General features: G+C 37.5%; 1 protein-coding gene across 1 annotated transcript in view; it reads left to right on the top strand.

Moving 5' to 3' along the window:
- Positions 1–26,534, top strand: part of dync2h1 (dynein, cytoplasmic 2, heavy chain 1) — a 201,153-nt gene that overhangs the window by 25,719 nt on the left and 148,900 nt on the right. The window contains exons 13-39 of the mRNA XM_031897315.1: positions 879–974; positions 2,510–2,671; positions 3,327–3,425; positions 4,086–4,225; positions 4,434–4,662; positions 5,326–5,453; positions 7,978–8,093; positions 8,556–8,683; positions 9,119–9,268; positions 10,229–10,434; positions 10,974–11,129; positions 11,478–11,592; positions 12,120–12,290; positions 12,764–13,146; positions 17,148–17,280; positions 17,360–17,477; positions 18,240–18,352; positions 18,620–18,739; positions 19,523–19,673; positions 20,348–20,547; positions 20,628–20,810; positions 21,606–21,788; positions 21,986–22,209; positions 22,413–22,528; positions 23,687–23,886; positions 25,023–25,287; positions 26,078–26,285. Coding sequence (XP_031753175.1) covers positions 879–974; positions 2,510–2,671; positions 3,327–3,425; positions 4,086–4,225; positions 4,434–4,662; positions 5,326–5,453; positions 7,978–8,093; positions 8,556–8,683; positions 9,119–9,268; positions 10,229–10,434; positions 10,974–11,129; positions 11,478–11,592; positions 12,120–12,290; positions 12,764–13,146; positions 17,148–17,280; positions 17,360–17,477; positions 18,240–18,352; positions 18,620–18,739; positions 19,523–19,673; positions 20,348–20,547; positions 20,628–20,810; positions 21,606–21,788; positions 21,986–22,209; positions 22,413–22,528; positions 23,687–23,886; positions 25,023–25,287; positions 26,078–26,285 — 4,493 coding nt within the window. The remainder of the gene's footprint in view (positions 1–878; positions 975–2,509; positions 2,672–3,326; positions 3,426–4,085; positions 4,226–4,433; positions 4,663–5,325; positions 5,454–7,977; positions 8,094–8,555; positions 8,684–9,118; positions 9,269–10,228; positions 10,435–10,973; positions 11,130–11,477; positions 11,593–12,119; positions 12,291–12,763; positions 13,147–17,147; positions 17,281–17,359; positions 17,478–18,239; positions 18,353–18,619; positions 18,740–19,522; positions 19,674–20,347; positions 20,548–20,627; positions 20,811–21,605; positions 21,789–21,985; positions 22,210–22,412; positions 22,529–23,686; positions 23,887–25,022; positions 25,288–26,077; positions 26,286–26,534) is intronic.

Here is a 26,534-nt window from a genome sequence, read left to right as displayed (position 1 = left end):
TTAACCATTAAATAAACCCAATAGGGCTGTTCTGCCCCCAATAAGGGGTAATTATATCTTAGTTGGGATCAAGTACATGTACTGTTTTATTATTACAGAGAAAAAGGAAATGTGTTTTAAAAATGTGAATTATTTGATTAAAATAGCATCTATGGGAGGTGGACTCTCTGTAATTCGGAGCTATCTGGATAACGGGTTACTGCAAAATAATCACTCCGGAAATTAAATCTATTCATGTGAGTTTCCAAGTTATAGTATAAGAGTATTGTAGATCACTCCGCACTAAGCCCTTTACCTCTAATATCCATGGAATGCTCAGCATGGGTGCTAATTACTACCGCTTTAATCTTTTGTTTCCTGAGGAGACCTCCAGCCATTCAGTGGCAAAATGACAATATATTTTCATTTAATTTCCTAGTGATACAGAGGTTGTAATTGCCACATGTCATAGAAAAACCAACTGATCATCAACTTTAAAGTCAAATGAATGCACAGGGTGTATAACTGTGATCATCTCTTTGGTGTTTCTATGGATGCACAGTGTCTAATTGCCATATCTTTTTTAGTACTGAACCCTTAATGGTCTGCCAGTCAGTTTTAAACTGTTCATAAGCTTTTGACTGATTCCAAGGATACACTATTCTTATGATCTTTGTAGCTTTTTAGTGCTGCACAGGATGTTATGACCATCTGCCATACAGTGCCACTTTGTTATCTTCAACTTCCTAGAGTTGTACAGGCTGGTATTACTTGCTTAGGAAGGGTACAAAATAATGCCATCCCAAACCCAACAATCCCAGACCATCCCAAAGACATTTCAACTGCACTGATTTTAGCTCTAGGGCCGATTAATCTAAATGTTACTTTTTGATCATTAGGTTGCACATTTTTATAATACAATTGATCAGCAAATGATCCAGAGTCAGAGACCCATGATGCTGAATTCTGCTTTAGCATTTGAACAAATTATCAAGGTAAGAACCTCTTTTATGCTCCATCTTGCAATACATTAACTTTGATGCAATGCAGTTATGTATTCAGTGTTGGACTGAGATGCCAGGGGCCCTCCAGAAAACCTTGGCCCATGGGCCCACTTTGCACTATTATTATTATTTCCACTTTTCCACTGTTCCTCCGGCAGTTTAACTGGAATCCCCATGGACCAACTCCAACAAACAGTTAGAAGCAAGAGGGCCCACTGGGAGTTTTCCAGGTATCCTGGTGGGCCAGTCCGACAGTAACTTCTTATTACCTGAGGTTTTGGGCACATACTTGTCAGGCCTTAAGATACCAGAGATAGCCTTCAACAAGCAACAGTTTTTTCTCTCAGTCCCTTACAGCATGGATGACTAGTTTGCAGCAGGAAGATATGCTATGTTAAGAATGCACCCCAATAAAACATTTCATCTCAAAAACTATATAAAGAATGATTTGTTGAAACAAATTTATTATTCTCAAAAACTATATTAAAAAAAACTATTTATTAAGGCTTATTTATTAATGTTTCCAACATTTTTATTTTTTTTTATTACAGTGACAGCTCCTCTTGTTGGTAATTTCAACCAACCAGAACCTTATTATAGAACAAGACCCTGAGACAAGGTTCTTAGCATAACTGATGCTTTATTCATTAATGAAAGACAGAGTCTTGTGGACTCTTGTGGGCTTCAAATGAGACCCTGAAGGTCTTAGCCTTTTATAGAGGATGACATACCTTATCTAAAAAGTATATGATACCCCTTTTACAAGTTTCTGTGTGCTCTGTGGTACCAGCTGTGCAAATAGCAAAGTGCATGTAGGGTCTTAACTAGTCAGCACTATCATGTCTGGCCCTTGTGATTTTATAAGATGGTATATTTGACTTTTATATTCTTCTTTATACCTTGCATATATAGTATATTTATATACCTTTATCTCCTACCTCACCTGCCTTGGGTTGTCTTTATAGGGGACACTGGGAGATTTTATGTGTCCCTTTATACAGAACTTACCCGTCATAAGTGAGTGTCTCAACACTCTTTAAAGGAAAAGTAAATTTTTTTTTTAACACACTGGGGTCCCTTCCTTAAATGCATCAGCCAAACTTCTATGTGGGTCCCCATTCTCCTGTACCTTGAGGGCCAAATGCAAAGTTATGAAGTAAGTCTTCACAGATCTGACCACTGACCATAAGCATGTGCAGTGAAAACCACCCAGGGTCCTGGTTTTTAGTGTGCAAACTGCAGATCACCAATCAGAGCTGTGTAGGTTCTTAGAGGAAGGGATTGGAGCAAACATGGCTGCTGTTGCATCCTGCTGCATAGCTCTGCATTGGAAATGCTGTACAGAGGAACGCAGGCCCATATAGGAGTTTAGCTATATGGTTTGGGAGAGGGAGCCTGTGCTTGAATGTGTTTAAAAGGCTTTCATTATCCTTTAATGTGTGCAGCTGCCAGTGACTTTTAAAAGAATATTTGAATAGAGAAATTTGCAATAAGTTATCTACCCCTGTTTATGCTATCATTTTTAGAATACCAGAACAAGCTCGGGTGAATCAAGTCAGAAAATGCACATAACGTGGAACAATCCCAAAGATTTACAGGACTATATTGAGAAGCTCCAAGGGGTAGCTCAGCAGTTAGCTACGGAGAACAGGAAACTGAGGAAGAAACACAAGGATTTCAGTGAGAAGGTATAAATAGCTCTAGCTGCCATTCTGTTAAACCTTGAAAGTATTTTAATAATCATAAAGAAATGTCAAAAAGATTTTATATATTTGGTATTACAGTGTCTAATTCACAAATAGTGAGTTGGTATATATCAATAATATATTTATACTTTCCTCTGTGTCCATTTTGATCTCAAATGATTGAGGTTAAAGACATACTGCTTATAGCTCTAATAGTTATTATTATTATCTGGACTCTGCCCTGCACCTAAGTGCGACAGGCATGTATTCTTCTACCTTTTCCTTATATAATAGTACTGTTGGTCTAATAACCTTGTACTAGAATCATCTTGGAGGCATTGCCAGAACAACTACTGGCTTGGCCATATATTGTTGAGAAGTGGCCCGTAACAATGATCTAATCTAAATCTACAGAAATAAGCTAACATTTTCCCCATCTAATTTAAGTACTAAATCTAAAATAAGTACTACCAAAGTCTAGCCTATGTATTGTTCTGTGCCAAGCAGATCACTTGTTCAGTATAATGCTCTTCTGTCAGAAGGTAATCATCATTTTCTCTTTTCATGCTGCTCAAAATGTGGCTAAACAGTTGTATTTCTAAGGATTTCAAATTTTTATTATGATGAGTACATCATAATATTTATGTTGCTTTTACAGGTTGTTGCACTAATGAATATTGACTTGCTTCGGCACCAGCAAAAGTGGAAAGATGGTCTCCTCGAAATCCGAAGTGTCTTTTCCAACCTTGAATATCAGGTATCACAAGTATAGTTTAACCTAGCAACCAGGCGCTAATTTAAATGAGAATACAAATAGGAGAAAACAAAAAGCAATTAAAAAAATGGTCAACTGAAAATTTGCTTATGATATGAAATTCTGTAAATCGGTGCTGCTGCCCCTGACTCTGCTGCCACTAAAAGTTAATTTAGAGGTGAACTACCCCTGTAAAACATGCATACACATGGAAAGACATGATTGCCATACTTAAAGGGATACTGGTATACTTTTTATTTCTAAATTACACCGTTTACATAGCAAGTAATTCACTCTACCATTTAAAATGTTATTCTTGAGCCAACAAATGTATTTTTAGCTGTAATACTGGTGTGTAGGCGACATCTCAGTGCATTGTGCCTGAGTCTGAGCTTTCATAAGGAGTCAGCGCTACACATTAGAACTGCTTTCAGGTAACCTATTGTTTCTCCTACTTCCATGTAACTGGAGGAGTCCCAAGCCAGACTTGGATTTCTTACTATTGGATATGGCTAGCCCCATGGGAAATATCAAAATTAAATATAAAAAGATCTGTTTGTGTTTTTGAAAAACAGATTACAATGGAGAAGCTCTATTAACTGGTGTGTTTTGAAAAATAACACTATGACAGTATTCCTTTAACTGTCTAAATTTGCGTTTTAGGGACTTCGCTCAAGTGACATGAGGCCGTGGCGCCAGCACTGGAACCATCAGCTCTACAAAGCTTTAGAACATCAGTATCAAATTGGTTTAGAAGCACTGAATGAAAATCTACCAGAAATCAACATTGATTTAACGTTTAAGTGAGTACCTTATGTCCATATTCGCAAGAGCTCTGAATATCACGTACAATGCATACTTATAAATGGTACATGTGTATTATATGAAATAATGGACACCCTTGTTATAATATCCTTGTATTTTACAATAGGCTTTACATCATTTTTGAAAGTGAAATATATACAATATATTTTAACTTAATAATTTAACTTTACTTTTGTTGCACCAAAGGCAAGGAAGACTCCAGTTTAAACCCCCCTTTGAAGAAATCCGTTCCAAGTACTACCGAGAGATGAAGAGGTTTATTTCTATTCCAAACCAGTTTAAGGGACTGAGTGAAGCTGGTGAAGAACCAATTTTTTCTGTCATGTCTGAGAGGAATGCAAACGGCTTCATCACCGTGTTCAGTAAAGCAGAGGATTTGTTCCGAAGGTTAGCCGCAACCCTGGATCGATTTAAGGTCTGTTTTGCATTCCAATAGCTTTTCCCTTTGCTGAGAGGGTATGACATGAGACACTTTAAGAATTTAAACAAGCTTTGCCTTCTAAAGGGGTAGAGGCAAGCAATTATTTGCTGCTCTTGTAATCAGATTTTTTTAATTGCATTCAGAGATATCAAAGAATTGGAAGTGCAGGCAGTGAGGCCCCAAGGAAACATAAAACCTACATTTAGAAATGTATCTAAAATGACCATGCCTTGTAATAATAGGTTATTTTTATATTCAGCAGTCATTTTCAAGGCCTAGGGCAAATACTCTGCTTTTCCATATCAATGGTCCGAAGGGTGCTTACATTGAAAGGACATATTCAGTACCTTGTTTTTGAAGCATGTTATATAAAGTTTATTTAAATCCTGATCATAGATTTTACTTTTTGTCCTAAGGTCACAAGACAGTAAACGGGTTGTTTACCTTTAAATTAACTTTTTAGCAATATGTAGCGACAGTTTGCAGTTGATCTTCATTTTCTTATGTGTGGTTTAGAATCATTTAGCTTTTTGTTCGGCAATTCTCCAGTTTTGAATTTTAACTATTAACTATTAACTATCTGGGTTGTTTTGTAATAGGTTACATTGTTTCTTATGCCTACTTATTAATGTAACATTATTTTCTGTATTATAATAGGAATGGGTTGTGATTGGTCAAGTAGATATAGATGTTCTGATGAACAAAAATCTCCATGATGTCCACGACTGGGAGAAAAATTTCAAAGCATTAAAAGTGCGAGGGAAAGAGGCTGAACGTCTTCCCAGGTAAATAATTTATAGACAAATTAACTACTGGATGTAAAGCATCTGTATATATATATATATATATATATATATATATATATATATATATATATATATATATATATATATATATATATATATATATATATATATATATATATATATATATATATACCTAAATAATCTTGTTTTTCCAGAATGTACTATAGATTTAGAGTTTTGACATGGTTATATTTAAATTGCAAGGGTGAAGTTTGTTATCCGGAAACCCGTTATCCAGAAAGTTCTGAATTATGGGAAGGCCATCTCCCATGTCATTTTTTCTGTATTACTGAAACAGTACATTGTACTTAGTCCCAACTAGGATATAATTAATCTTTATTGGAGGAAAAACAATCCTTTTGGGTTTATTTAAAGGAAAAGTAACACTAAAATTTTTTAAGTAAAAAATCTATTCTACCCTGCTCCAATAATTGCCCTATCCTGCACACCATTTATTATTTTGAATGCTTTATTAAAAAAAAACTTGGCTTCCGGTCATTTGAAATAGGGCGATCCAGCAATGCAGAAGAAGCAGAATCTGCTTCGATTGATTGATCCTAGCCTGACTCCTTCCTATACAGTAGGAAGGCTAGGAGGAGAAGTCGATCGTCGTATAGTGGATTCTTCTTCTTCTTCTTCTGCATCGCCATATCACCCTATTTCAAAACGCCAAGTTTTAGCAGGTATTTTCTTATAAAGCATTCAAAATAATAAATGCTGGGAAGGATAGGGCAATTATTGGAGCAGGGTAGAATAGATTTTTTACTTAAAAAATGTTAGTGTTACTTTTCCTTTAATGTTTAAATGTTGTTTTAGTAGACTTAAAGTATAGGAATAGCAAAAAACAGAAAGACTCCTTGTCTAGAAAACTCCAGGTCCCATATATTTTGGATTACAGGTCCCATACCTGTATATTTAATTTGCTTTATATAAAGAAGTCTATTAAAGTACAATGCCTTATGGGAATAAAGGAACAAAAAAAAGAATCAGAAAAACAACTTCAAACACCAGTTCTTTTAGTAAAGTCATTATGCCAAGACTGGAATTCTATAAGAAAAGTTTCCAGGAAGAAAACAAACTTGACACCTTCAGTGTCACGGGTCCCACCACTTGGTCAGCAGTCAAATTTGGGTGCTGTAGATTTTATACTACTTCATTCATAAACTGTAAAAAAGAATACTACAGAAGTCTATCCCAAAAGTGTTTAGGATTCTCTCAAAGAGACTTATATTCTTACCAAAATATTAAGTTGGACACACACTAGATAAGGTGCAGGTAGCCACCCACATAAATGACTATATGCATTAATGTGGATTATCAGCCTATAGGTTTATTGGAATACCATATGAAAGCATCTGTGTATTCTCCACTCAAGCATATTATAGCTCCCAGACAAGTGTCCCAAACTACAACTGCCCCCTCCCCTTTCTCTTATAATAATAAGAAATGTGTCAGAGCTGGTTCTGGTGCTCTTCAGCTCAGTAGAGCATTTTGAGGCAAAAGCACCAGAGCTAGGGTCTTAATTTTCCCATTACTTTTTTGCCATGGCACTTCTTACTGAATGAAAACTCAGTCATTAGGTTCTCCCAGTCTCGGTCTACTGGATGTTTTGCTCAGAGAATCCTTAATTCTTTTAAAGGAGGCATATAACTTAACTAAAATAAGTGTGTTGTACGTTGTGTTTTAGGGTTCTCTAACAGCCCTTTAGCATGGAAGATCTGTGCCCTCAAAATGCCCCAGTAGCCCCCCATCTGCTTTTCTGCTGCTTCCCTGCCCATACTCTGTGCTGCTGTCACTTACCTGAACTTAGAGACCCACTAACAATATTCTGTATATATCGAGTATAAATGCCACAGTATAAGGCTGATAGTAATTCATAGAGATACTTACTACATGACAGCTCAGAAATCAGTGCAGTCAACATCAGAATTTTATTATCAGCCCTGTAACATCAGCTTATTTAACAGGCAAACCACATTTTTTAAGCTCAGCTTCTAAACAGCTGCCTAGAGCACACTGAGCACGTGCAGTGCCATTGACACTTTTAACAGAATCTAAAATGAGGCGCTCTTGTGGCAATTTTGAAGGCCTGGATCATTACTAGTATAGAGATGCTGAAACTCTAGGCTGTTGTAATACGTTTAGTATATAAAAACTCGTTAGTTTATATTAGGTACAATAAAGCAGAGAAAAATGTACTTAATGTGACCCTTTGCTTTATCTGTTTATTACCTTACTACCTGATAATAGGCTTGTGAAAGCAATCCGTATATTGTTTCTTGCATTCATTTCCCTTTGTAATGATAACAGAGATAATATATTTATAGTGACCACTAGAAAACATAACATGAATACTATAATACATAGTTATGTCTCAGTATCACTTCGCTTGCCGGAGGGGTTGGCCGTTTATATGAACATTATCGGCAGCTATTTCTCACCTCTTTTCTTACAGTATTTCTATTAAGGGTTGCTACAAAAAATATATGATTTTATTTTACAGCTCAATAAAGATTGATTGCATTACCATCAATTGTAATCCAGTAAAGTCTGTGGTTGATGATCTCATTCAGACACTCTTTGACTCTCTTCTCATATCATTAAAGAAGTCTATCCAAGGTATGTAATCCAGAGGTATGGTCATACCATGGCCAGCTGATGACATGAGTATATAAGAGTGGGCCAATAGGAATTTTAGGAAAGTATAGAACAAAGTCTTCACAGCAAATAGCTTTATAAAATAAATACAAACAAACATAAACATAGAAACCACGTCAACCCATTCACCCATTTTACCCCATTTACTAGTCAGACATTTGCTTTTATTATTTGTGCTAATCCTTCCGTGGTTGCTATGGGTTACCTCATGTGTGCAGTCAACCCATTGTGGTAGTAAATGGTCTCCACCATCTGAGCCAGTATTTTTGTAATTACATTCATCTTTAAGTTTTTAGAATTAATAATAAGAAAATAAGAAATATTAATCATTTAATTATGGTGTAGGCAAGTATTTCAGACTATTTTCCAAGAAACATCATACAGTACCCTACAGAAGTGTTTTTTTTCCACCCCCATCTCTAGCTCATTTGCACGAAATTGATATATTTGTGACTGAAGGAATGGAAATGCTATCCAGCCGCCCTCAGACTGTTGAGGAGATAGGAGAAGCCAACATGAAACATGCGCAACTGAAACTGAGAAAACCAGAGGTGCAAAATATCTCTTTCTTTGGTTTTTACATAGGGGCAGATTTATCAAGATGTGAGTTCAGAGCGTAATACATTAAAACTCACCCACGCTCTATTCATTCCTATGGGGTTTTTAGAAGTGTATTTATCAAAAAGTGAGTTCTAACTTTCACCCATTGATAAATACACTTCTTAAAATCCCATTGGAATGAATAGAACGTGGGTGAGTTTTTATGTATTAAGCTCTGAACTCACATCGTGATAAATCTGCCCCATAGTGTTGAACATCTGACAAGGAATTTCCTTGTTCCATATATAAGAACATCCAATGTGCAAGCACTGATTCTTTGGGCTGACAATATATTTTAGCAATGATTTGCCTTTAGTAATACCCTTTACATATTATTGCCCTGTATCTGCTGTATGACATGCCTTATATGTGATATTTTTTTTCAGATTCTGCCTTTATTTAAAGAAGCTGAAGATAAAAACAGATTGCTGCGCTCAGTTGCAGGGGGTGGGTTGGATACCATCGGCAATCTCAGAGCAAAGTGGGATAAATTTGAATTGATGATGGAGAGTCATCAGCTGATGGTCAAAGAACAGGTAGAAAATGTGCAAATATACTTTGCTTTGAGCAACATATTTGTGTGTTTATTCCTTTGGTTACATTGTTAAAGTCCAATTATTCTTGTTCAGTGTTCCCAACTAGGGCTGAGCGAATCTGCCCATTTTGCTTCACCAAAAAAATTCACAAAATGGCAAAATGTCTCAAAATACATTTTTGCAGGACAATTTTTTTTATCGCACAACTTTTTTTTTTTTCATCCATTGGAGTTTATGGGCATTTTATTTGTGGCAAAAAATTTCGCTCATCACTGTTACTACCTAACATCCATATCCACTACTTATATGGCTCCTCTGGAACTTTTATGTATAAAAACCCTGCAGTTTGGGCCCAGTAGCCTTAAACAGAGAGTATTCCTGCATCAAAAACCCCTATGCATTATAATTAATAATGTTTCAGAAGTAAACTCAGTTTTTTATGACTATATCAAGGGATAAGGCTGCAGGCCAAGTACTTGAATTCAAACCCAACTCAACAGTCTTATGCTTAATATAGAGGAGGGAAGTTGACAATTGTTAACACAGCTATTAGAAAGTTCACCTGTATGGAAACAAATTGTTTATTGGTGAGCTAACTTGCCTTTTTGATATATATCTTTTAGTTTTTTAATCTTTATCTATGCAGGAAAATATGCATTTATGTCCATTACCTGAAAGCTAAGAAGTCTCTTTTTACGTTATATTTCAGGGCATATAATATTATTAATAGTGCAGTTTGCTATTTATTGGCTTAAACTTAAAAATATTAGGGTTCCTGATTCAGACTGGAAGGCACCAAACGCAACTATACAGAAGCGTGAAGAGTGCATTTTGATGCAAGTACCTGAAAGTACAAGTTGCCCATTATGCTTGCGAATGTAAATGAGCCCTATAGTGTTTTGTAAACATACGGCTAGTTTTCCACTTTCTTTACTTTGTGTTATTGTGTCTTCCTTGCAGATTGAAGTAATGAAGGAAAAGGTTAAATCCAGGGTGCAGATATATACTCAGGAAATAGAAAAATTCAAAGCACGTTGGGACCAATTGAAGCCAAGCAATGACCTTATTGAAACTGGAGAAGAGGATGCTCTGGTGAAAAGTGCACAGTCAATAAAAGAAAAGAAAGTGGAGTTTGATGAACTTGAAGAGACAAAGAGAAAGTTAATGTAAGCCAAAGAAAGTTTTTTGAATGCAACACAGTGCAGTTATCCAGTAATTTAAAATGACATGACATAATGGGTTTAGATGGCATTCAGCTAAGCACCCCTAAAAACAGCAGTAGCTCTTTTTGCCAGAGCTTGATTTTTGTGTGTCTTTGTGATATATAATATTATCAATATTCTGGCAATCATCCTCCTCACACATTGGGAACCTCTGTGCTATATAGTACTGTAAATAGGAGCCATTTATGTTGCTTTTGCTCTCTGTGATATATAACATTATAAACTGACTTACATGCATGGACAAGGGTTTAGTCTTAGTCAGGGGCCACTGGTCCCTAAGGTTTGGAGAAAGAACGAAGCAGAAAGCAGGAAGCTAATTTTAAGGATTCGGTTTTGGTTCAACCAGGAGCGTGGATTTTGCCGAAAGAACAAATCTTGGCCAAATCCCAAACCAAATCCTGGATTCTGTGCATCCCTATTAAAATTAAAATGTTTAAAATAATGTAACTCAATTAAATATTTCTTTCCTTGATCTATATTAGAGAGGATTGCCTTCATTTTGGATTGGAAGCTCCAGATTTCTTCTTGGCTGATGAGATACGTATAGATATTGAGGACTGCACCAAAACATGGTCCTTATATGAGGAGTTTTATCAAGGTTTTAATGAGAAGGCCAAAGAAGACTGGATTTCATACAGGTAACATTTTTTTTCTGTATGTGATTGCACAATAATATTTTGGCAGTGTTACCATGGATTACATGCCTGCAAAGTGGGAAAGCCTAGCTACAGGCTAGCTTATAAACTATTGTTGAACTGAAGCTCTTATTATTCTCCTTGGATGATGTTGGCAGTTGTTCTTCAGCAAAATCTGTCACATGTTGGACAAAGCTGCCCTCTACCAGTGTAGCTTTACAGAATTGGTGTTCTGCTCTGCTGACAAGATAATTAGAGAATTGACAGATTCTTCTTTTTGTGATAGCTTTAGTGCATCCAGCCTTAATCAAAAAAGTATATAAAAAAATATATATTTTCCAATATCCTTAGGAGTAAGTGTTACAGTTTTGAAGAATTTATTTTATCATGGCACGAGAGATTACGGAAAATGGAAGAGCACACCACCATGTCAGTGAAGCTGCAGAAGGAGATTGACAGATACAAGGTAAATGTCAGTGTGTCAGTTAGTTAGTCCTGGAAACCTGTTTTCCCACTGCTCTTTGAAGTCTGCATGAAGCAGTTTTTATTTTTTAATGTATCGCTTCTGCTAGACCTGCCATTTTTTTCATTGTAGTGGGATAAATATCATTACCTACTGACTTTATTAAAATGATGGTTCTATACAAAGAAGCTTATGGAGACTTGTGCATTACAAGCCATTCAAGGCTCCGTCAGTCCACTATTATTTCATTATTAACCAGTAATTATCAGTTCCTTCACGTTAAGTTGACTTCCCACGGGTACAAACTCCTATAGCAGGTTAAAGGAAATGTAAACTATATATTTACATAATGTAGTTCTTACTAGTGCCACTTGTCATGTCAAAGCCCCTTAACCCTGTGAATATTGCTTCAGCTGTAGCAGTCAGTGGTGTGGCAGTTACTTACATGAGTGGGGGGATTTAGGTTCAATCATTTTGAAACCCATACATTTGTGTGTGTGAAGAGTGACATCCAGTTTTTCTGCTTTCAGACTGTTGTTCCTGTTCTCAAGTATGTACGAGGAGAGCATCTGTCTCAGGATCATTGGTTAGATCTTTTTCGGCTTCTTGGCCTTCCAAAAGGAACCACTTTGGAAAAACTGTTATTTGGAGATTTGCTCAGAGTTGCTGATGTTATTGTTTCAAAGGCCTCTGAACTCAAAGTAAGTCTTGTTGTTATAGATACATATAGATGTTATAGATTTGGGGATTGGTGCTGTGCTTACAAGGAGGCAAACCTCCAATGGCTCTTTAGTAAAGGTGGCCATACATGTTACAATTACGATCTTTCGTGTGACAAATCACCCAAAGATCTCTCATACCCTCCTCAGATATGGAGGTAGAAACAATAGGAACTCTATCCCTATCTGATGATTTAGCCCTAAACACTTGTCTTTGCTTGGGCGCCTTCAACGGCACCCAATCAAAGTTTTCTCTCCTGGCCGATTGACGAGATGACCAAAATTGGCTTTATCAATCCACCATACCTTGTTTTTAGCAAATTTAACTTTATTACATAACATAGTTGACATTTAATGCTTTGTTTTTAACATAGCATCTAATAAAGTAACAGCAAAAGTTCACAATATACAGATTTAGCTTTAAAACTAAAGTAATTAATTTAACTTCATACCAGGAACTAAACAGCCGTGCTCAAGGGGAAATTACCATCCGAGAAGCTTTGCGGGAGCTGGATCTGTGGGGGGCTGGCGCTATTTTCACATTAACTGATTATGAAGACAGCCACAGTCGTACAATAAAGCTGATTAAAGACTGGAAAGACATAGTCAACCAAGTGGGAGACAACCGTTGCCTACTTCAGTCTTTGAAGGATTCCCCTTACTACAAAGGCTTTGAAGACAAGGTGTTTGTCTGGGAGCAAAAGCTTGCAGAACTGGATGAATATCTTCAATATTTAAACCAAATTCAGAGGAAATGGGTGTATTTGGAGCCCATATTTGGCCGTGGAGCTCTTCCAAGAGAAGAGGCACGATTTAATAGGGTCGATGAAGACTTTCGGTATGTATTGTATGGCTGCTTGACAGTAATACTGTGTTTTTATGCATGATGTCTATCTCAGCCTTATAAATGAAACATGCTTAAGGCATAAGACCTGTGGCTCCAGGACACAACGATATGGGGGTAATCACCCTTAATACAGTGAAAATTGAAACAAGGTGGCTAACTAATTTTTGGGTTGTATGAATGTATATTTTTATTTATAAAGCGCTACTTATGTACGCAGCGCTGTACAGTAGATTGAAACTAATTTCCTGACTTAATTTTAAAAAATGGCTTTAAAGTTTGCATATGGTAAAGATTATACAAAGTTCAAAATCAGGGGCTACTTTCTGAAGGGAGCTGTGGGCACCAACTGGTAAATCATCATTATATTAGCACATGCCAGTGCATGCCTGTTTTATTCACCTGTAGTTTGATACATATATAGAACCTACATCATATATGAAGAGACATAAAAAAAACTGTCCATGCACCTAGATTTCATTATCTGAACCAGATTTGTCCCTGTGCTGCAGTACCAAAAGCCTCCTCTATACTTTATAATATATCTTATAGATCTAAATAAAATAACATTCTATTAAATTGTTCCTTGTATAATTATACTGTTGATTGTTGTACGGCAAGACCCAAAAGTCCCAGTGCAAGGATACTGCAGTCTGACAACCCTTGGAAGCTGTAGCCTAAGGGCAATTATAGTGGGGCACTTTATTGTCCCTGAAGTCTTCAGGCCACTGTACCTAGTACCATGGCAGACCTTGCATTTGTAAGACTATGGTAAAATGGGGTTACCCAGGGCTGCCAAAATCAATAGCTTTATCAATAAATCCTTTGCACGAGACTCTCTTTCCTCAGGTGTGGGCCCTCGCATATGTTGGAGGCAGGGTGTAGAAGAACCATATCTCTCGGGTTGAGAAAGTTAATAGGTGCCGTGGTTATTGAACTCAAACAGTAAAGGCTTTATTAACTTGATCCACACAGGAGTACTTTGACAGCAATGTAGGAGGGTATATACATAGCACAGGCATATACTAACAGTTCTTCACATAATACTTTGCCCCCAAGGGTCAATCAATGAACAGAGAATTAGTTTTCTATGAAAGCTTACCCCAAGCGTTCAGGGTCTTCTCTGCAAGTGGAACCTAGGCGAACTCCTCTAGTCCCTTGGTCTGTACACTCCCCAGGATTCTAGACCTTGCTAAATCTCTTCAGCATAGCCTCAAGCTGTTCCTGATCCTTTCTGTCACACCTAGTGTGACCTATGACAGAGTATATCCTAACACTACTAAACCCTACGTAACCTTGGTTCCAATTCTTTCCCACCTTCCTGCTCAGGGTGAAGCTCTCTGACCCAGAGCACATGGATGTTCTAGCTCAGTGGTCCCACCACTGGCTCCTGGGCAACATGTTTTTCACTACCCCCTTTGATGTTGCTCCCAGTGGCCTCAAAGTAGGTGCACAGAGACACAGTTTTACTCCAATCAGAGTCTCCTGCAGGGCAGCAGTCCATATGGGGCTACCGAATAGCCAATCACAGCCCTTCGGCATACCCAAAGAACTTTTTTTCGTGCTGCTGTGGCTCACCAACACTTTTTACATCTGAGTGTGACTCAAAAGTAAAAAAAGGTTGGGGATCCCTGACCTAGCTTATATACTCTTGTGGCCAAACAAGGGAACTGCAAAGGTTGTACTTTGACCCCAGAAGGGGATCTTACGTCTCTGCTAACATAAGCACCCCCTTAGCTGCCAAAGATTCTAGGGCACTGCCAGTAAAAAGGGGTAGCCATTTTACCAGTCTCCTACACATGAAATAAATATATCGGATTTACTTGCATTTACTTTGAGTGCACGTGGTTCAGTTATTGTCCATTCCTTCCTCCCCCTGGTCTTGAAGTACAGTTGCAGTCTATGCCAGCATCAATGCAGATATGGTAATTGGCATACTGGGTGCATAAAAGAGTTTTATGAGATATGAAATGAAATGATTACAACAGTAATATTAATGGTATTAGTCTTATTCTTCTTCTCTATATTTACACTGCGGAACAATAGTAATTTAAATTGAGCAAGCTATGCGCTTCTGCAGTTCATATAAATTGTAGTTGCATGGTTCCCAGTGTGGCGCCGTATTAGCAGCACTGTATACTCCTTTCAAATGCTAGATTATTTCTAAATCTGTGTTTACTTTAAATTGACCTGGCAGGCATTTCTCTGAAAGCATGAGTCGATGATATTCCTAAATAGTATGTTGTTTATTTTAGATGTGCCTCAATTTATAAAGCTCCCGAATCAATACTTTATAAAACAAATAGAACTACTGCTGTCACTTTATATTTGTGGGCTAGTCCATCATTTTCCCTTCTTGCAAATGACTTGCCATAATCATGTCTGCGCTTGTATTATTATCTGATAGCGCGTGCAGAGCTCCCATTTGTTATAGAATGCAGCATTTATTCACATGTAACCTGCCACGATCTGTCTGTATAAATCAACCCTTACTACAGGGAATGCACCATATGCAAATCACACCATAAAAATCTCCAGGCAGTGTTATTGCTCTTCACTGATGTGCTTAAGGCACATGAATTTATTATACCGCAGTGCTCAGACCGCAAGAAGGAAAAAAAGCCTCTGGTGTTCATTGATGTATACTGTCGAAAATAAAATCCCAAAAGCAACTGTATTGCTGTAATCTGTGAAATACAAGTTATCACACTTGAGTGGTTATTTATGTACGCTACCACAGGTAAGGTGGCAAAAGAGAAGGTCATGTATGTCATTTGCATGGCAAATCAAATGCTGGAAGTGGCACCAACTGGACTTTATGTGCAATTGCGTCTGGTTTATGTTGAAACTTGAGTGCAATATTTCTTATGTCAAAGCATTGGACACAACTGCCTCAGGTGCATCAGGTTGACCACAGTGCTGCTGGAATGCTAGTTACTAAGTCATCATAAGTCTCTAAATAAAGGTGGCCATGTATGGGCAGAGTTAAGCTGCCAATTTGGGTCCTTCAGACCGATTTGGCAGCTTATCAGCCCATGTATGGGGCCCTCCGACCTCTTCTACTCGGCTTGATTTTTCTGTCTGATTGTGGACCACATCGACTCATTGATGCGGCCCTCACTCCGACTTTTCGGATCCCCCTCATTGTAATGCAATCGCTTGGCCCTAGAGTCGTTTGGTGGCCTCGTCAAATGTGGGGATCTTACTGTTTATGGACACCTTAAAACTTGTGACTCTGCTGCAGTTGTTCCAGGGTGTCTCTAAAAGTCTCTAAAGTCGCCATAAGTCTTTAACTAATAACTGTCCACCCATGTCCACCATAGGTTACTAAGTCTCTAAAGGTGGCCATGCACGTTCAGATTTTAGTCTTCTTCCGACAAATTCAGATCGGTTGTATGTTTAAATGCAATGATCTGAAACTTACACTTAGACTGAAATTGTAGGATAAAGCCCTTAAAATGACAAATCAGAGGATGTTATGAAATAGTTGGCAGACACCAATTGTACAAAAGTGACTTCCATTGTAGGACCCCAAGGATTTCTCTCGATACACAATATATGCACAGATTTTATCGTTATCTGACTGAAATTTTCTAACCTGGCCAATTGACTAAATGACCAATCGTCATGGTATGAAAATTATCAGGACGATAATTCTCATTCCACACACAGTCCGAAAATTGTACAAAACTAGGGTTTGTATGATTTTATTGGTACATGTATGGCCAGCTTAAGTCACCATAAGTGTCTAAATAATAACTGTCCAACCATGTCCATCATAGGTTACTAAGTCTCTAAGTCACCATAAGTCTCTAAACTAAGACTTGGAACTCTGCTGCAGTTGTTGTAGGGTGTCTGTCCATGTCCACCATAGGTTGCTAAGTCTATTATCGTCTATAATCTCATAATAGTCTCTAATAGTCACCAGAAAGTCTTTAACTAACATTAGCACTAATCTGTTGTAAGTTTATTTTTATGTGCTTTTTTATTTATAGATCTATAATGTCTGATATAAAGAGGGATAACAGGGTAACGTTACTAACATCTCGAGCAGGCATAAGAAACTCTCTGATAACTATCCTTGATCAACTTCAGAGGTGCCAAAAATCCCTGAATGAATTTCTGGAGGTATGTCTTAGGCTTTGACTACTTATCTATTTAGATTTTGTTTGATGAGGAATTGTTTTCATTTTTTTTTATTTATCAGGAAAAGCGGTCTGCCTTCCCAAGATTTTATTTTATTGGTGATGACGATCTCTTGGAAATACTCGGGCAGTCAACAAACCCTGCTGTAATTCAGTCACACCTCAAGAAGCTGTTTGCTGGTAATGCTAGTGAATGTTTTGCTCCTCTTTGTTTTTCCCTTCACGTCAAATATGCAGTATTTGTTGCAGAAAATATAAGGCTATTAGAGTCATGAATATTTCATAGGGTTCAAATAAAATTGCTTTATTATTAGAAAATACCTGTGCAAGACTTTATGGACTGTTGGATCAGTTAGACTCCTTTCCCAAAACCACAATCAAAAACCTGCATGAATTGTGATTGTTTCACAGACTGCATTTAAATCATTGGCGGCTAAAAGACATATACTAAACTAAAGCTGTAGGTGATATTACTTTTTCATGTATTTATCCCATAAACAATCAGTACAGGAGGAAGATATTGCTGTGCATGGGCTCATCTCCTTCATGGTTGTGTTGTACAGTTCTAACCTATACACCCACTTTATTATATAGTGCACATATTCCCAAAAAACTTAATTTGTCGTTTCTCTTTTGTTCCTTTCTGTGCCCAGCTTAATGCTAGATAAATCCTAGATCCCCGCTTTGAATATTTATTTTCTCTTTATTTATATATTTCTGCTTTTATCAAATTAAGGGGAAGAAATAAGTATTACTAAAACTGGGGATGGCACTGTACCAAACCACAGAGTTCCCTAGGTGCACCACATTTAAATATGATCCTGCACACATTTACCTGGCTTTTTGGGAATCTCAGTAGACTGTGAGGATGCTTTGAGGCAACAAAATATAGAATGGTTATATTGTTGGCCTTAGAGAACTATGCTTTTATTTGCTATATAGGAGTGAACAGTGTGGACTTTGATGAGAACTTTAAGCACATCATTACTATGAAATCTCTGGATGGGGAAACGGTTCCTCTGAAGAATAAGATACTTGTTACTAGTGACGTTGAGGTGAGAGCCAATCACATAGAATTCTTTGGGTTTGTCTCTAACCTGGGAAAATTGAAGAGAAACTGTTTTTACAAAATAACTTTTGAACCACTAACCAACAGTTTTAAGCTCCTGATACTGGGACCTGTCAAGATTCCAATGACTTTAGATCCTGTGTTGTCATATTGAACTAATAATTAAAATTCTGGACATTTATTTAATCCATGAAAAAAAATATTGAAAAAGTGCCAACGACTTCTCGCTTACGGAATCTTTTGTATTGAATAGGTTTGGCTTAGCCATTTAGCATCAGAAATGAAGTCAACTTTGGAGAAGCTGTTAGTTGAGTGTATCACAGCAGGAAAGAAATCACACAGTGGCATCGATCCCTTACAGTTTCCTTCTCAGGTAGGTATCCAAGAAAAGCTTTTCTAACACATTGAGCACTAGTTACTTCTTCTATATGTAAGATAAAATGGTATCAGCAGTTTGTCGTGTGCTTGGATAGGTTAAACTTTGGCATTTTTTTCAACCTTGCTACTGTATGTGTCAGTTACCAAATTCTCAAGAGATTGTTTTATTAATCCTTTGTAATAAGTATCATAGTGTACAGACTAGATTAAACGGCTTATTTACATCTGCAAATGCAGTGAGCAAAGTGCAATTTCGAGCACATTCACCATGTTCTTTCCCACTAGACATGGCACCAACATTAATCGCACAAAGTTGCATTTGGAATTAAAACACTTTAAACTTGTATAGTGAAGAGTTGCGCCCACAGGATCAGGGGATGGCAAGTCATCCATCCATGTGTGTCAATATAATAAGACCTTTTTATACTTGTCAAAATCTAGTATAGAACACCTCAGCATCTCTATTGAGCTAAAATTAGTCATCACCTCAGTTCTTTGGGAAATTGATTCTGATACAATTTCCTTGGTATAGGTCCAGAAAAGTGACCAACTGAGGCAGTGCTCTCCAACTTATTACATGTAGTGAGATGATTATTTCTCATACTGCAGGTTTGAGGGCTGGATTAAATTAAGTCGTATATGGAGCCTTTGAGCTAAGAATCCTGATCAGGGTGCTCAAGAACTATATCAGAGTTACCGGAATGTTTTATTTTGTGTTTTAGGAACAACGCAGTAAACCTTTATACCCACACTGAGTTTTTCCCTTTTTTGTTTAAAGATCCTTTGTTTAGCTGAACAAATTCAGTTCACTGAAGAGGTTGAGGCTGCAATTCGCGAGCAAAGACTTCATCAAGTAGACATAGAACTCATGGCTAAATTAGATCATTACACAAGCATTGACACAAGCATGGGGGATACTGCAGGAGCCGGTAAGAAAAAGTTCTACATATTACATTTTGCAGGCTTATATTTTGTCTCATTTTGAATGAGTTGAATATATTTGTTATATTTTGTTATATATTTTGTGCTGTGTGCAGTCTTTGAGACCCTAAGATATTTATTAACATTGGAGACAGACATTATTGGTGATGTTGCCCGTAGCAACCAATCAGATCTTTGCTTTTGTTTTCTAACTTGTAGATGACTGTACAAATCTAATTCTATGTGCATCATCACTTTTGATGTTTGTCTCCAATGTTAATAAATACAGCTCTACGTATGTGTTAAGAACACCCTTATGTGGATTTTTTTTCCGGCTTCTGGATTATTAGGTGACCACCAGCCCGGCCCTTTCGTGACATCATCGGCAGGTCGGATACGGGTCTATAAATATATAGAGGGGAGAAGCCTGGCTGGATAGGGTTCCGGTTGGAAACGGATAGGTTAATTTGGGTGTGGGTCAAGTTTCTCTTGACCCACACATCACTATTAATTTGCCCAGCACTGTACTGCAGATCAGTAAATTAGTAGTTGAATTTTTCTGTAATCTAGCCCATGTTTTTGTCTGGTTTTGAGTGAAAACTTCTTTGATCAAATTAAAGCCCTATTGCTGCTAGCCCTCTGTGAATTTTTTATTTGTTTAATAGTGTTTCTCTACATGCAGGGATTCTGGAACTAAAGCTGAAAGCCCTTATCCTGGATGTCATACACAACATTGACGTGGTAAAGCAACTAAACCAAGCACAAGTTTATAGTACTGAGGACTGGGCATGGAAGAAACAACTCCGCTTCTACTTGAAACCAGATAAGAAGTGTTATGTAAAGATGGTGGATGCTGAGATGGAGTACACATATGAGTACCAGGTACTGTCTCATCAGTGTACCAAAATGTTATTATTTCTTAAAAATAAGTATTTATTTCATGAAATTCTTTATCCTTACAGGGCAATGCTCCAAAATTAGTGTATACCCCACTGACAGACAAATGCTACCTGACTCTTACTCAGGCCTTGAAGATGGGGCTGGGCGGAAATCCTTATGGCCCAGCAGGAACTGGGAAAACAGAATCTGTAAAAGCCTTGGGTGGGCTCCTTGGCAGACAGGTTTTGGTTTTCAATTGTGATGAGGTAAACACATTATACTGAAGGTAAAATGGAAGCCATTACAATATATACTGTCATGTATGGATGCACCCAATATTGAAGCTTGCGCTTCTATTTATTGCATATGCAAATTAGGATTCGGATTTAGTTCGGTATTCGCCCAAATCTTTTACATAGGACTCAAAAAATAGTGAATTCAGTGCATCCCTACTGTCATATAACACTAATGGATATGTATTGATTATCTTCCAATCATAATTAAGGGGTAGATGGGTTTCTTATTGTCATAAATGATAGGTTTCATGTATGTACTGTATGTGTTGATCACTTTGAATGGCAAGAATTGAGCTATCTAACCTAGAAAAAAAATATGTCCTAGTTTCTGCTGCTGAGACAAAATAAGATATTTCCACGAAGATGTCCATTCTTTGGGGTTTTCATAGATTTGTGGAGTTGTAGTAGAACAAATACTGAAGGCTAAGTATCTCTGATCTAAAACTCAATGGGACTAGGCAGTAGATCTAAAGCCTTCATGTAACAGAATGTGAGGTGACCAGGGCATACACCTGCTTAAACCTTTGTGTAAACTGGCCTTCAACTAAGGAATTAAGGGAGTAGACATGCTAATCACCCCATGCATGATTTTTGCTGCCTATGCACCCAGAGCAAATAATTTACTAGTACAGATAATGCCAGAAATTCAGAGATAGCATAGAAGTAATTGAGAGCAGGTCAGAAATCTTTGCTAATTGTATAAAGAATAGTGCATTTACAACCTAAATAAATACTAACTAAATTCATTACTATCATTTTGTGCAGGGTATTGATGTGAAATCAATGGGAAGAATCTTTGTTGGCTTAGTGAAGTGTGGTGCTTGGGGCTGCTTTGATGAATTCAACAGACTTGAGGAGGCTGTGCTTTCAGCTGTGTCTATGCAAATACAGACCATCCAGGATGCATTAAAGAACCATAGATCTTCCTGTGATTTGTTGGGGAAAGAGGTAAATTTCAATTTTATTTCTATTTTATCAGTAGTACATTTATAGTTTTCGATGATTTGCCCTTGTCAGGATGTACTTTACTTAACAGAGGCTTGTAGATGCTCGAACTTAATGTTAAATTTATCTCAGTGAGACCACTTTGTTTAGATACAAATTTACAACTCATCTCATATCCTTCCTCTCTTTGCTGTTTATAGGTTGCACTGGATCCCAATTCAGGGATTTTTATCACTATGAATCCCGCCGGAAAGGGTTATGGTGGGCGCCAGAAACTCCCAGATAACCTTAAACAGCTTTTCCGTCCAGTCGCAATGTCACGTCCTGACAATGAACTCATCGCTGAAGTCATTCTTTACTCAGAAGGTTTTAAGGATGCCAAGAACCTTGGAAGAAAGTTAGTCGCCATCTTTAACTTGGCAAGGTAACAGTACTACAAAGAGTATTTTCTCAAGTGTTCTACTGTAGCAATTATGACAAGAATTGTCTCCCATTGCCATCAGTTTGAGTGTAATTTACAATTTTTTGATGATGGCTTTTTAGTATGGGAAATTAAGTGATGTGCAAAACTACCAAAAATTTATTCGTCTGTGATAAACCTTAACGTCATTTCAACTTTATTTGAAGGGAGCTTTTGACACCGCAACAACATTATGACTGGGGTCTGCGAGCATTGAAAACAGTCTTGCGAGGATGTGGGAATCTCTTGCATCAACTGAAGAAAAATGGGAAAGAAACTGCTAGTAAGCTCATGAATCTTAATAGTTATCAAAATACTAATAATATTCAGTCGACAAATTATTGGGCTTATGCTCACATTATCCTAATTTCAGTGGTACGGTAAGGCAAATGCTTATCAGTAGGGGGTAAGGGTTAACTACATGCAAGATTATTTAGGATGGTCTCAAACCGTACAAGTCAGATTAGTTGCTTGGGTTCAAATATAATGGTACTGATAGAAAAATCTGATGTGTAACAACACAACCCACCTGTTAAAGCAACATTTGTAAAAATGAAAAAAAAATATTTGTAAAATATTTAGGCAAAAATTTAATCTATAAGGGCTGGAGTGAGTGGATGTCTAACATTATAGCCAGAACACTACTTTAGAGGGGGCGGGGGGACATGGGACCTAACTGTTCAGTTAGTTTGTGAGCATGTCCCATATGCCCCCCCCCCTCAAGTCACTGATTGGTTACTGACTCCTAACAGCTTAGAGAGCTATAAAGTAGAAAGTAGTGTTCTGGCTATTATGTTAGACATCTGCTAACTCCATTTTGCGAAGTCTATATACTTTACCCAGTTTCATTTTTGCACTGAACTGTTCCTTTAAAAGGAAATGCTGCATGCTGCATCTTTTTTTCTCATTGAAATTTTCTCATTGAAGTACTATTAACTATCGGATGTAGATGCAGGGGCAACAGACACCATCTGAGTTCAGCTAATCCAACTTGCATTTAAGATATGGGGATCAGATTTTATAGGTCCTACAAAAAGACACCTACAAAATCTGACCCCTTGGATTGTATTCTATTTATCCACTAAATGACTAGAAACGTGGAAAGGAAAGAGAGACTGCAGCTCCTCATCACTTCCTCAGCAAATATGGTGAATGCATAGTGATCAGGATCTTCAGGCCACCATAAACATAAAATCCAAAAATATTTTGTTACATATGGCCAGTTTTATTTAATTTCTTTATCAAGTTCATATTCATGAAAGGCAGGGCACCTTTAGAAACAACTTCCACTTATTTTGGGAACAGCCTTTTGAAACAATAGTGATTTTATTAACTAACAATGCAATCACTACTGTTTTAAAGTAATCTGTGTTTATGTTGTTCTGCTGCGCTTATTTTTGAACCTAGCTATTGAACTAAAAACTCTGTCATTGTTTTTCAGTCAATGAAAGCCATATGGTCGTGCAAGCCCTGCGGCTCAACACTATGTCCAAGCTGACATTTGCAGACTGCTCCCGGTGTGATGCCTTAATTAAGGATGTCTTTCCTGGAATTGATTTTAAGGATGTGGAGTATATGGAGCTTAGTGCTGCTCTGCAGCAAGCTTTTGAAGAAGCAAATTTAGAAATCATTCCAAGTCAGGTAAAACTAATAAGTATACCTGTAGAAATGTCTATTATTTCTGTGTTTTACACACACACTTGTTTGTGGATACATAAAGGAAAGGCTTGCACTCTTTAATCATAGTTTGTCAAGGCCTAATTCATCTTTATCATGTCTGATTGTACATTAGGGTAGTAGCTCATTTTTCTTCTTTAAGTACCAAAAGTGATACTTAATAGATATGCACCAAATCCTCCAATGTAGATCTTGGGAAATGTAAAATAAAATTTTCATGTTTAAATGTGAGCAAGATCTAAAAAATATTGAATACATTTAAAAAAGTGTTGGGATTTCATGTGACTAGACCCTAAAGTTTCATCCGAATCTTATGTTTGGTGTATCTAAACTATTCCCAACCCCTGCTATTGACTTGGTTTGTACCTTATAAAACAGATTTCTTCTTCTTCTTTTTTTTTTTATTAAACTTTTTTTGGGTTGCCTTTTTTTATAATTCAACATTTGGCCTTGCCCCATTCTTAGTTCAAGATAAGGTTACACATATTTACACAATATTACTTCTACAGTTTAAAAGGTATCCAAGTATGGATGCTTCGGCAGCTGGTGCGGTCTGAGACACCATTGCCAGTGCTGGCCCCCACCCTTCACCACCCTATGCTCATCTTTTTCACATAGGAGCAGGTCTAGGAAGGGCGACATTGCTAGTGCAAATAGCACAATTGGTACTCTCTGTACTAAAAGAGCCAAGTTTTGGCTCTAAAAGTTACCAGAGACGGCATTTTGCAATGCCGTCTGAGGGAATGTTCTCACTGTGCCCCCACCCCAAAAAGCAATACACTAAACTGGGCATAGACACACACAAATCTATTTCTGTTCCCGTTACATGCAAATCTCACAATAGCCAGGAGTCCCAGATGGACAAGTGCATTTGGCTAACACAGGCCTTAGACTCTGATCTGCATGGGAGGGAAAAATGGGAAGTTTTATAGTTGAAGTTTCATTTTGAGGTAATGGCCAGCAATGTGTTTGGGTTAGAGGCCATGCTCTTGATATTAATTGTACAGTATTAGTATTAGAAGACCATTTTACCATTCAAAGAGCAATTGTGTCTTTTAATACAAACCGCAAGATTTCAGTTTTTGCATACTTTACTTTAGATTAAGAAAGCCCTGGAGTTGTATGAGCAGTTGCGACAGAGAATGGGTGTAGTAATTGTTGGACCGAGTGGTGCTGGAAAGTCCACCCTGTGGCGAATGCTACGAGCGGCACTTAATAAAATTGGGAAAGTTGTGAAACAGTACACTATGAACCCTAAAGCAATGCCCCGACACCAGCTACTTGGCCACATAGACATGGATACAAGAGAATGGTCAGATGGCGTTCTAACAAATAGCGCTCGCCAAGTTGTGCGGGAGTCCCAAGGTAAGTTTGTACCTGCTCTGTTTGGATGGATTTGTGTGTGTGTGTGTATATATATATATATATATATATATTAAATTATATATAATATACATTAATTTGATATAATACTTGTATAGTTATGGGCCCACAGTGGTAGGAAGAAAAAGGCTACCAGTTGTGCCTACTGTTTCTTGCATCTAATGCCATTGCACCCCTTTGTGCCCATTAATGTGAATGAGACTCAAGGTGCAGAGGCACAGTTGAGCCCAGGTGACGGTTCAGGGCACGCATTGCACCCATGAGCTCAGTTTTTCTTTTGGTGTTTCAGTAACTGCACAATTGAGAGGTATCAAAATATACATCAGTGACTTTCCTCTGTGATGTTCTTATCCCAAGTAAAACTGTGGTGTCATTTTCTGCAAACATTTGGAACCCATCAAAATTTGAGGTTTGCACTGGAATTCTGGGGCAAAATGCTGCATTGTGGATGAAGAAAAAATGTAGCAAATTGTGCGGATATATTTTTACTTTGAACTTCTGGTATCTCAGGTTCTTATCCATACTTGTTACATGTAAACTACATTGGCCGTGCCCTCCAAAGAAATCACAATGGCTGCACTTAGGAAAAATGAAGTGCCATGCTAAAAGAACCTTAGTGAAACATTATGCAAAATAAATCCTGTATTGTCTGGTTTTATGCGGAAATGCTTGCTGTTAAACATCAAGTCCAGTTCCTATGTTCAGAACACAGAAGTTTATTTTTTTGTAATTAGCAATTCTATGATTGAATAATATTTCACTTTATTTATAGATATAAATTCCTGGATAATATGTGATGGAGATATTGATCCAGAGTGGATTGAATCTTTAAACTCAGTTCTTGATGATAATCGCCTCCTTACCATGCCAAGTGGAGAGAGAATCCAGTTTGGCCCCAACGTTAACTTTGTTTTTGAGACCCATGATCTGAGCAGTGCCTCTCCAGCCACTATATCAAGAATGGGAATGATCTTCTTAAGGTCAAACATTTTCTCTGTTTTGAATGTTGTTTTCTTGCCTCAGGGGTATTCTAGTACTGACAAGGATATCTCTCTATAATAAAACTCCTGGCATCACATGGCATGAAATGGTCAGGAAAGATGTTTATGCCGGAATGGCTTTCAGCTATCCACTTTAAGCAACTGATGTTATGTTAAACTGAAACAAAGTTTATTTGTTGCAGTCAGAAAAACAATGTTTGTCACTTCCATTAAGCCATTAACCAACCT

Source organism: Xenopus tropicalis, chromosome 2 (assembly GCF_000004195.4).
Source record: "Xenopus tropicalis strain Nigerian chromosome 2, UCB_Xtro_10.0, whole genome shotgun sequence".
Classification (NCBI taxonomy): Eukaryota; Metazoa; Chordata; class Amphibia; order Anura; family Pipidae; genus Xenopus; species Xenopus tropicalis.
The sequence above is the reverse complement of the archived record's forward strand: the minus strand, read 5'-3'. Positions and strand labels throughout refer to the sequence as shown.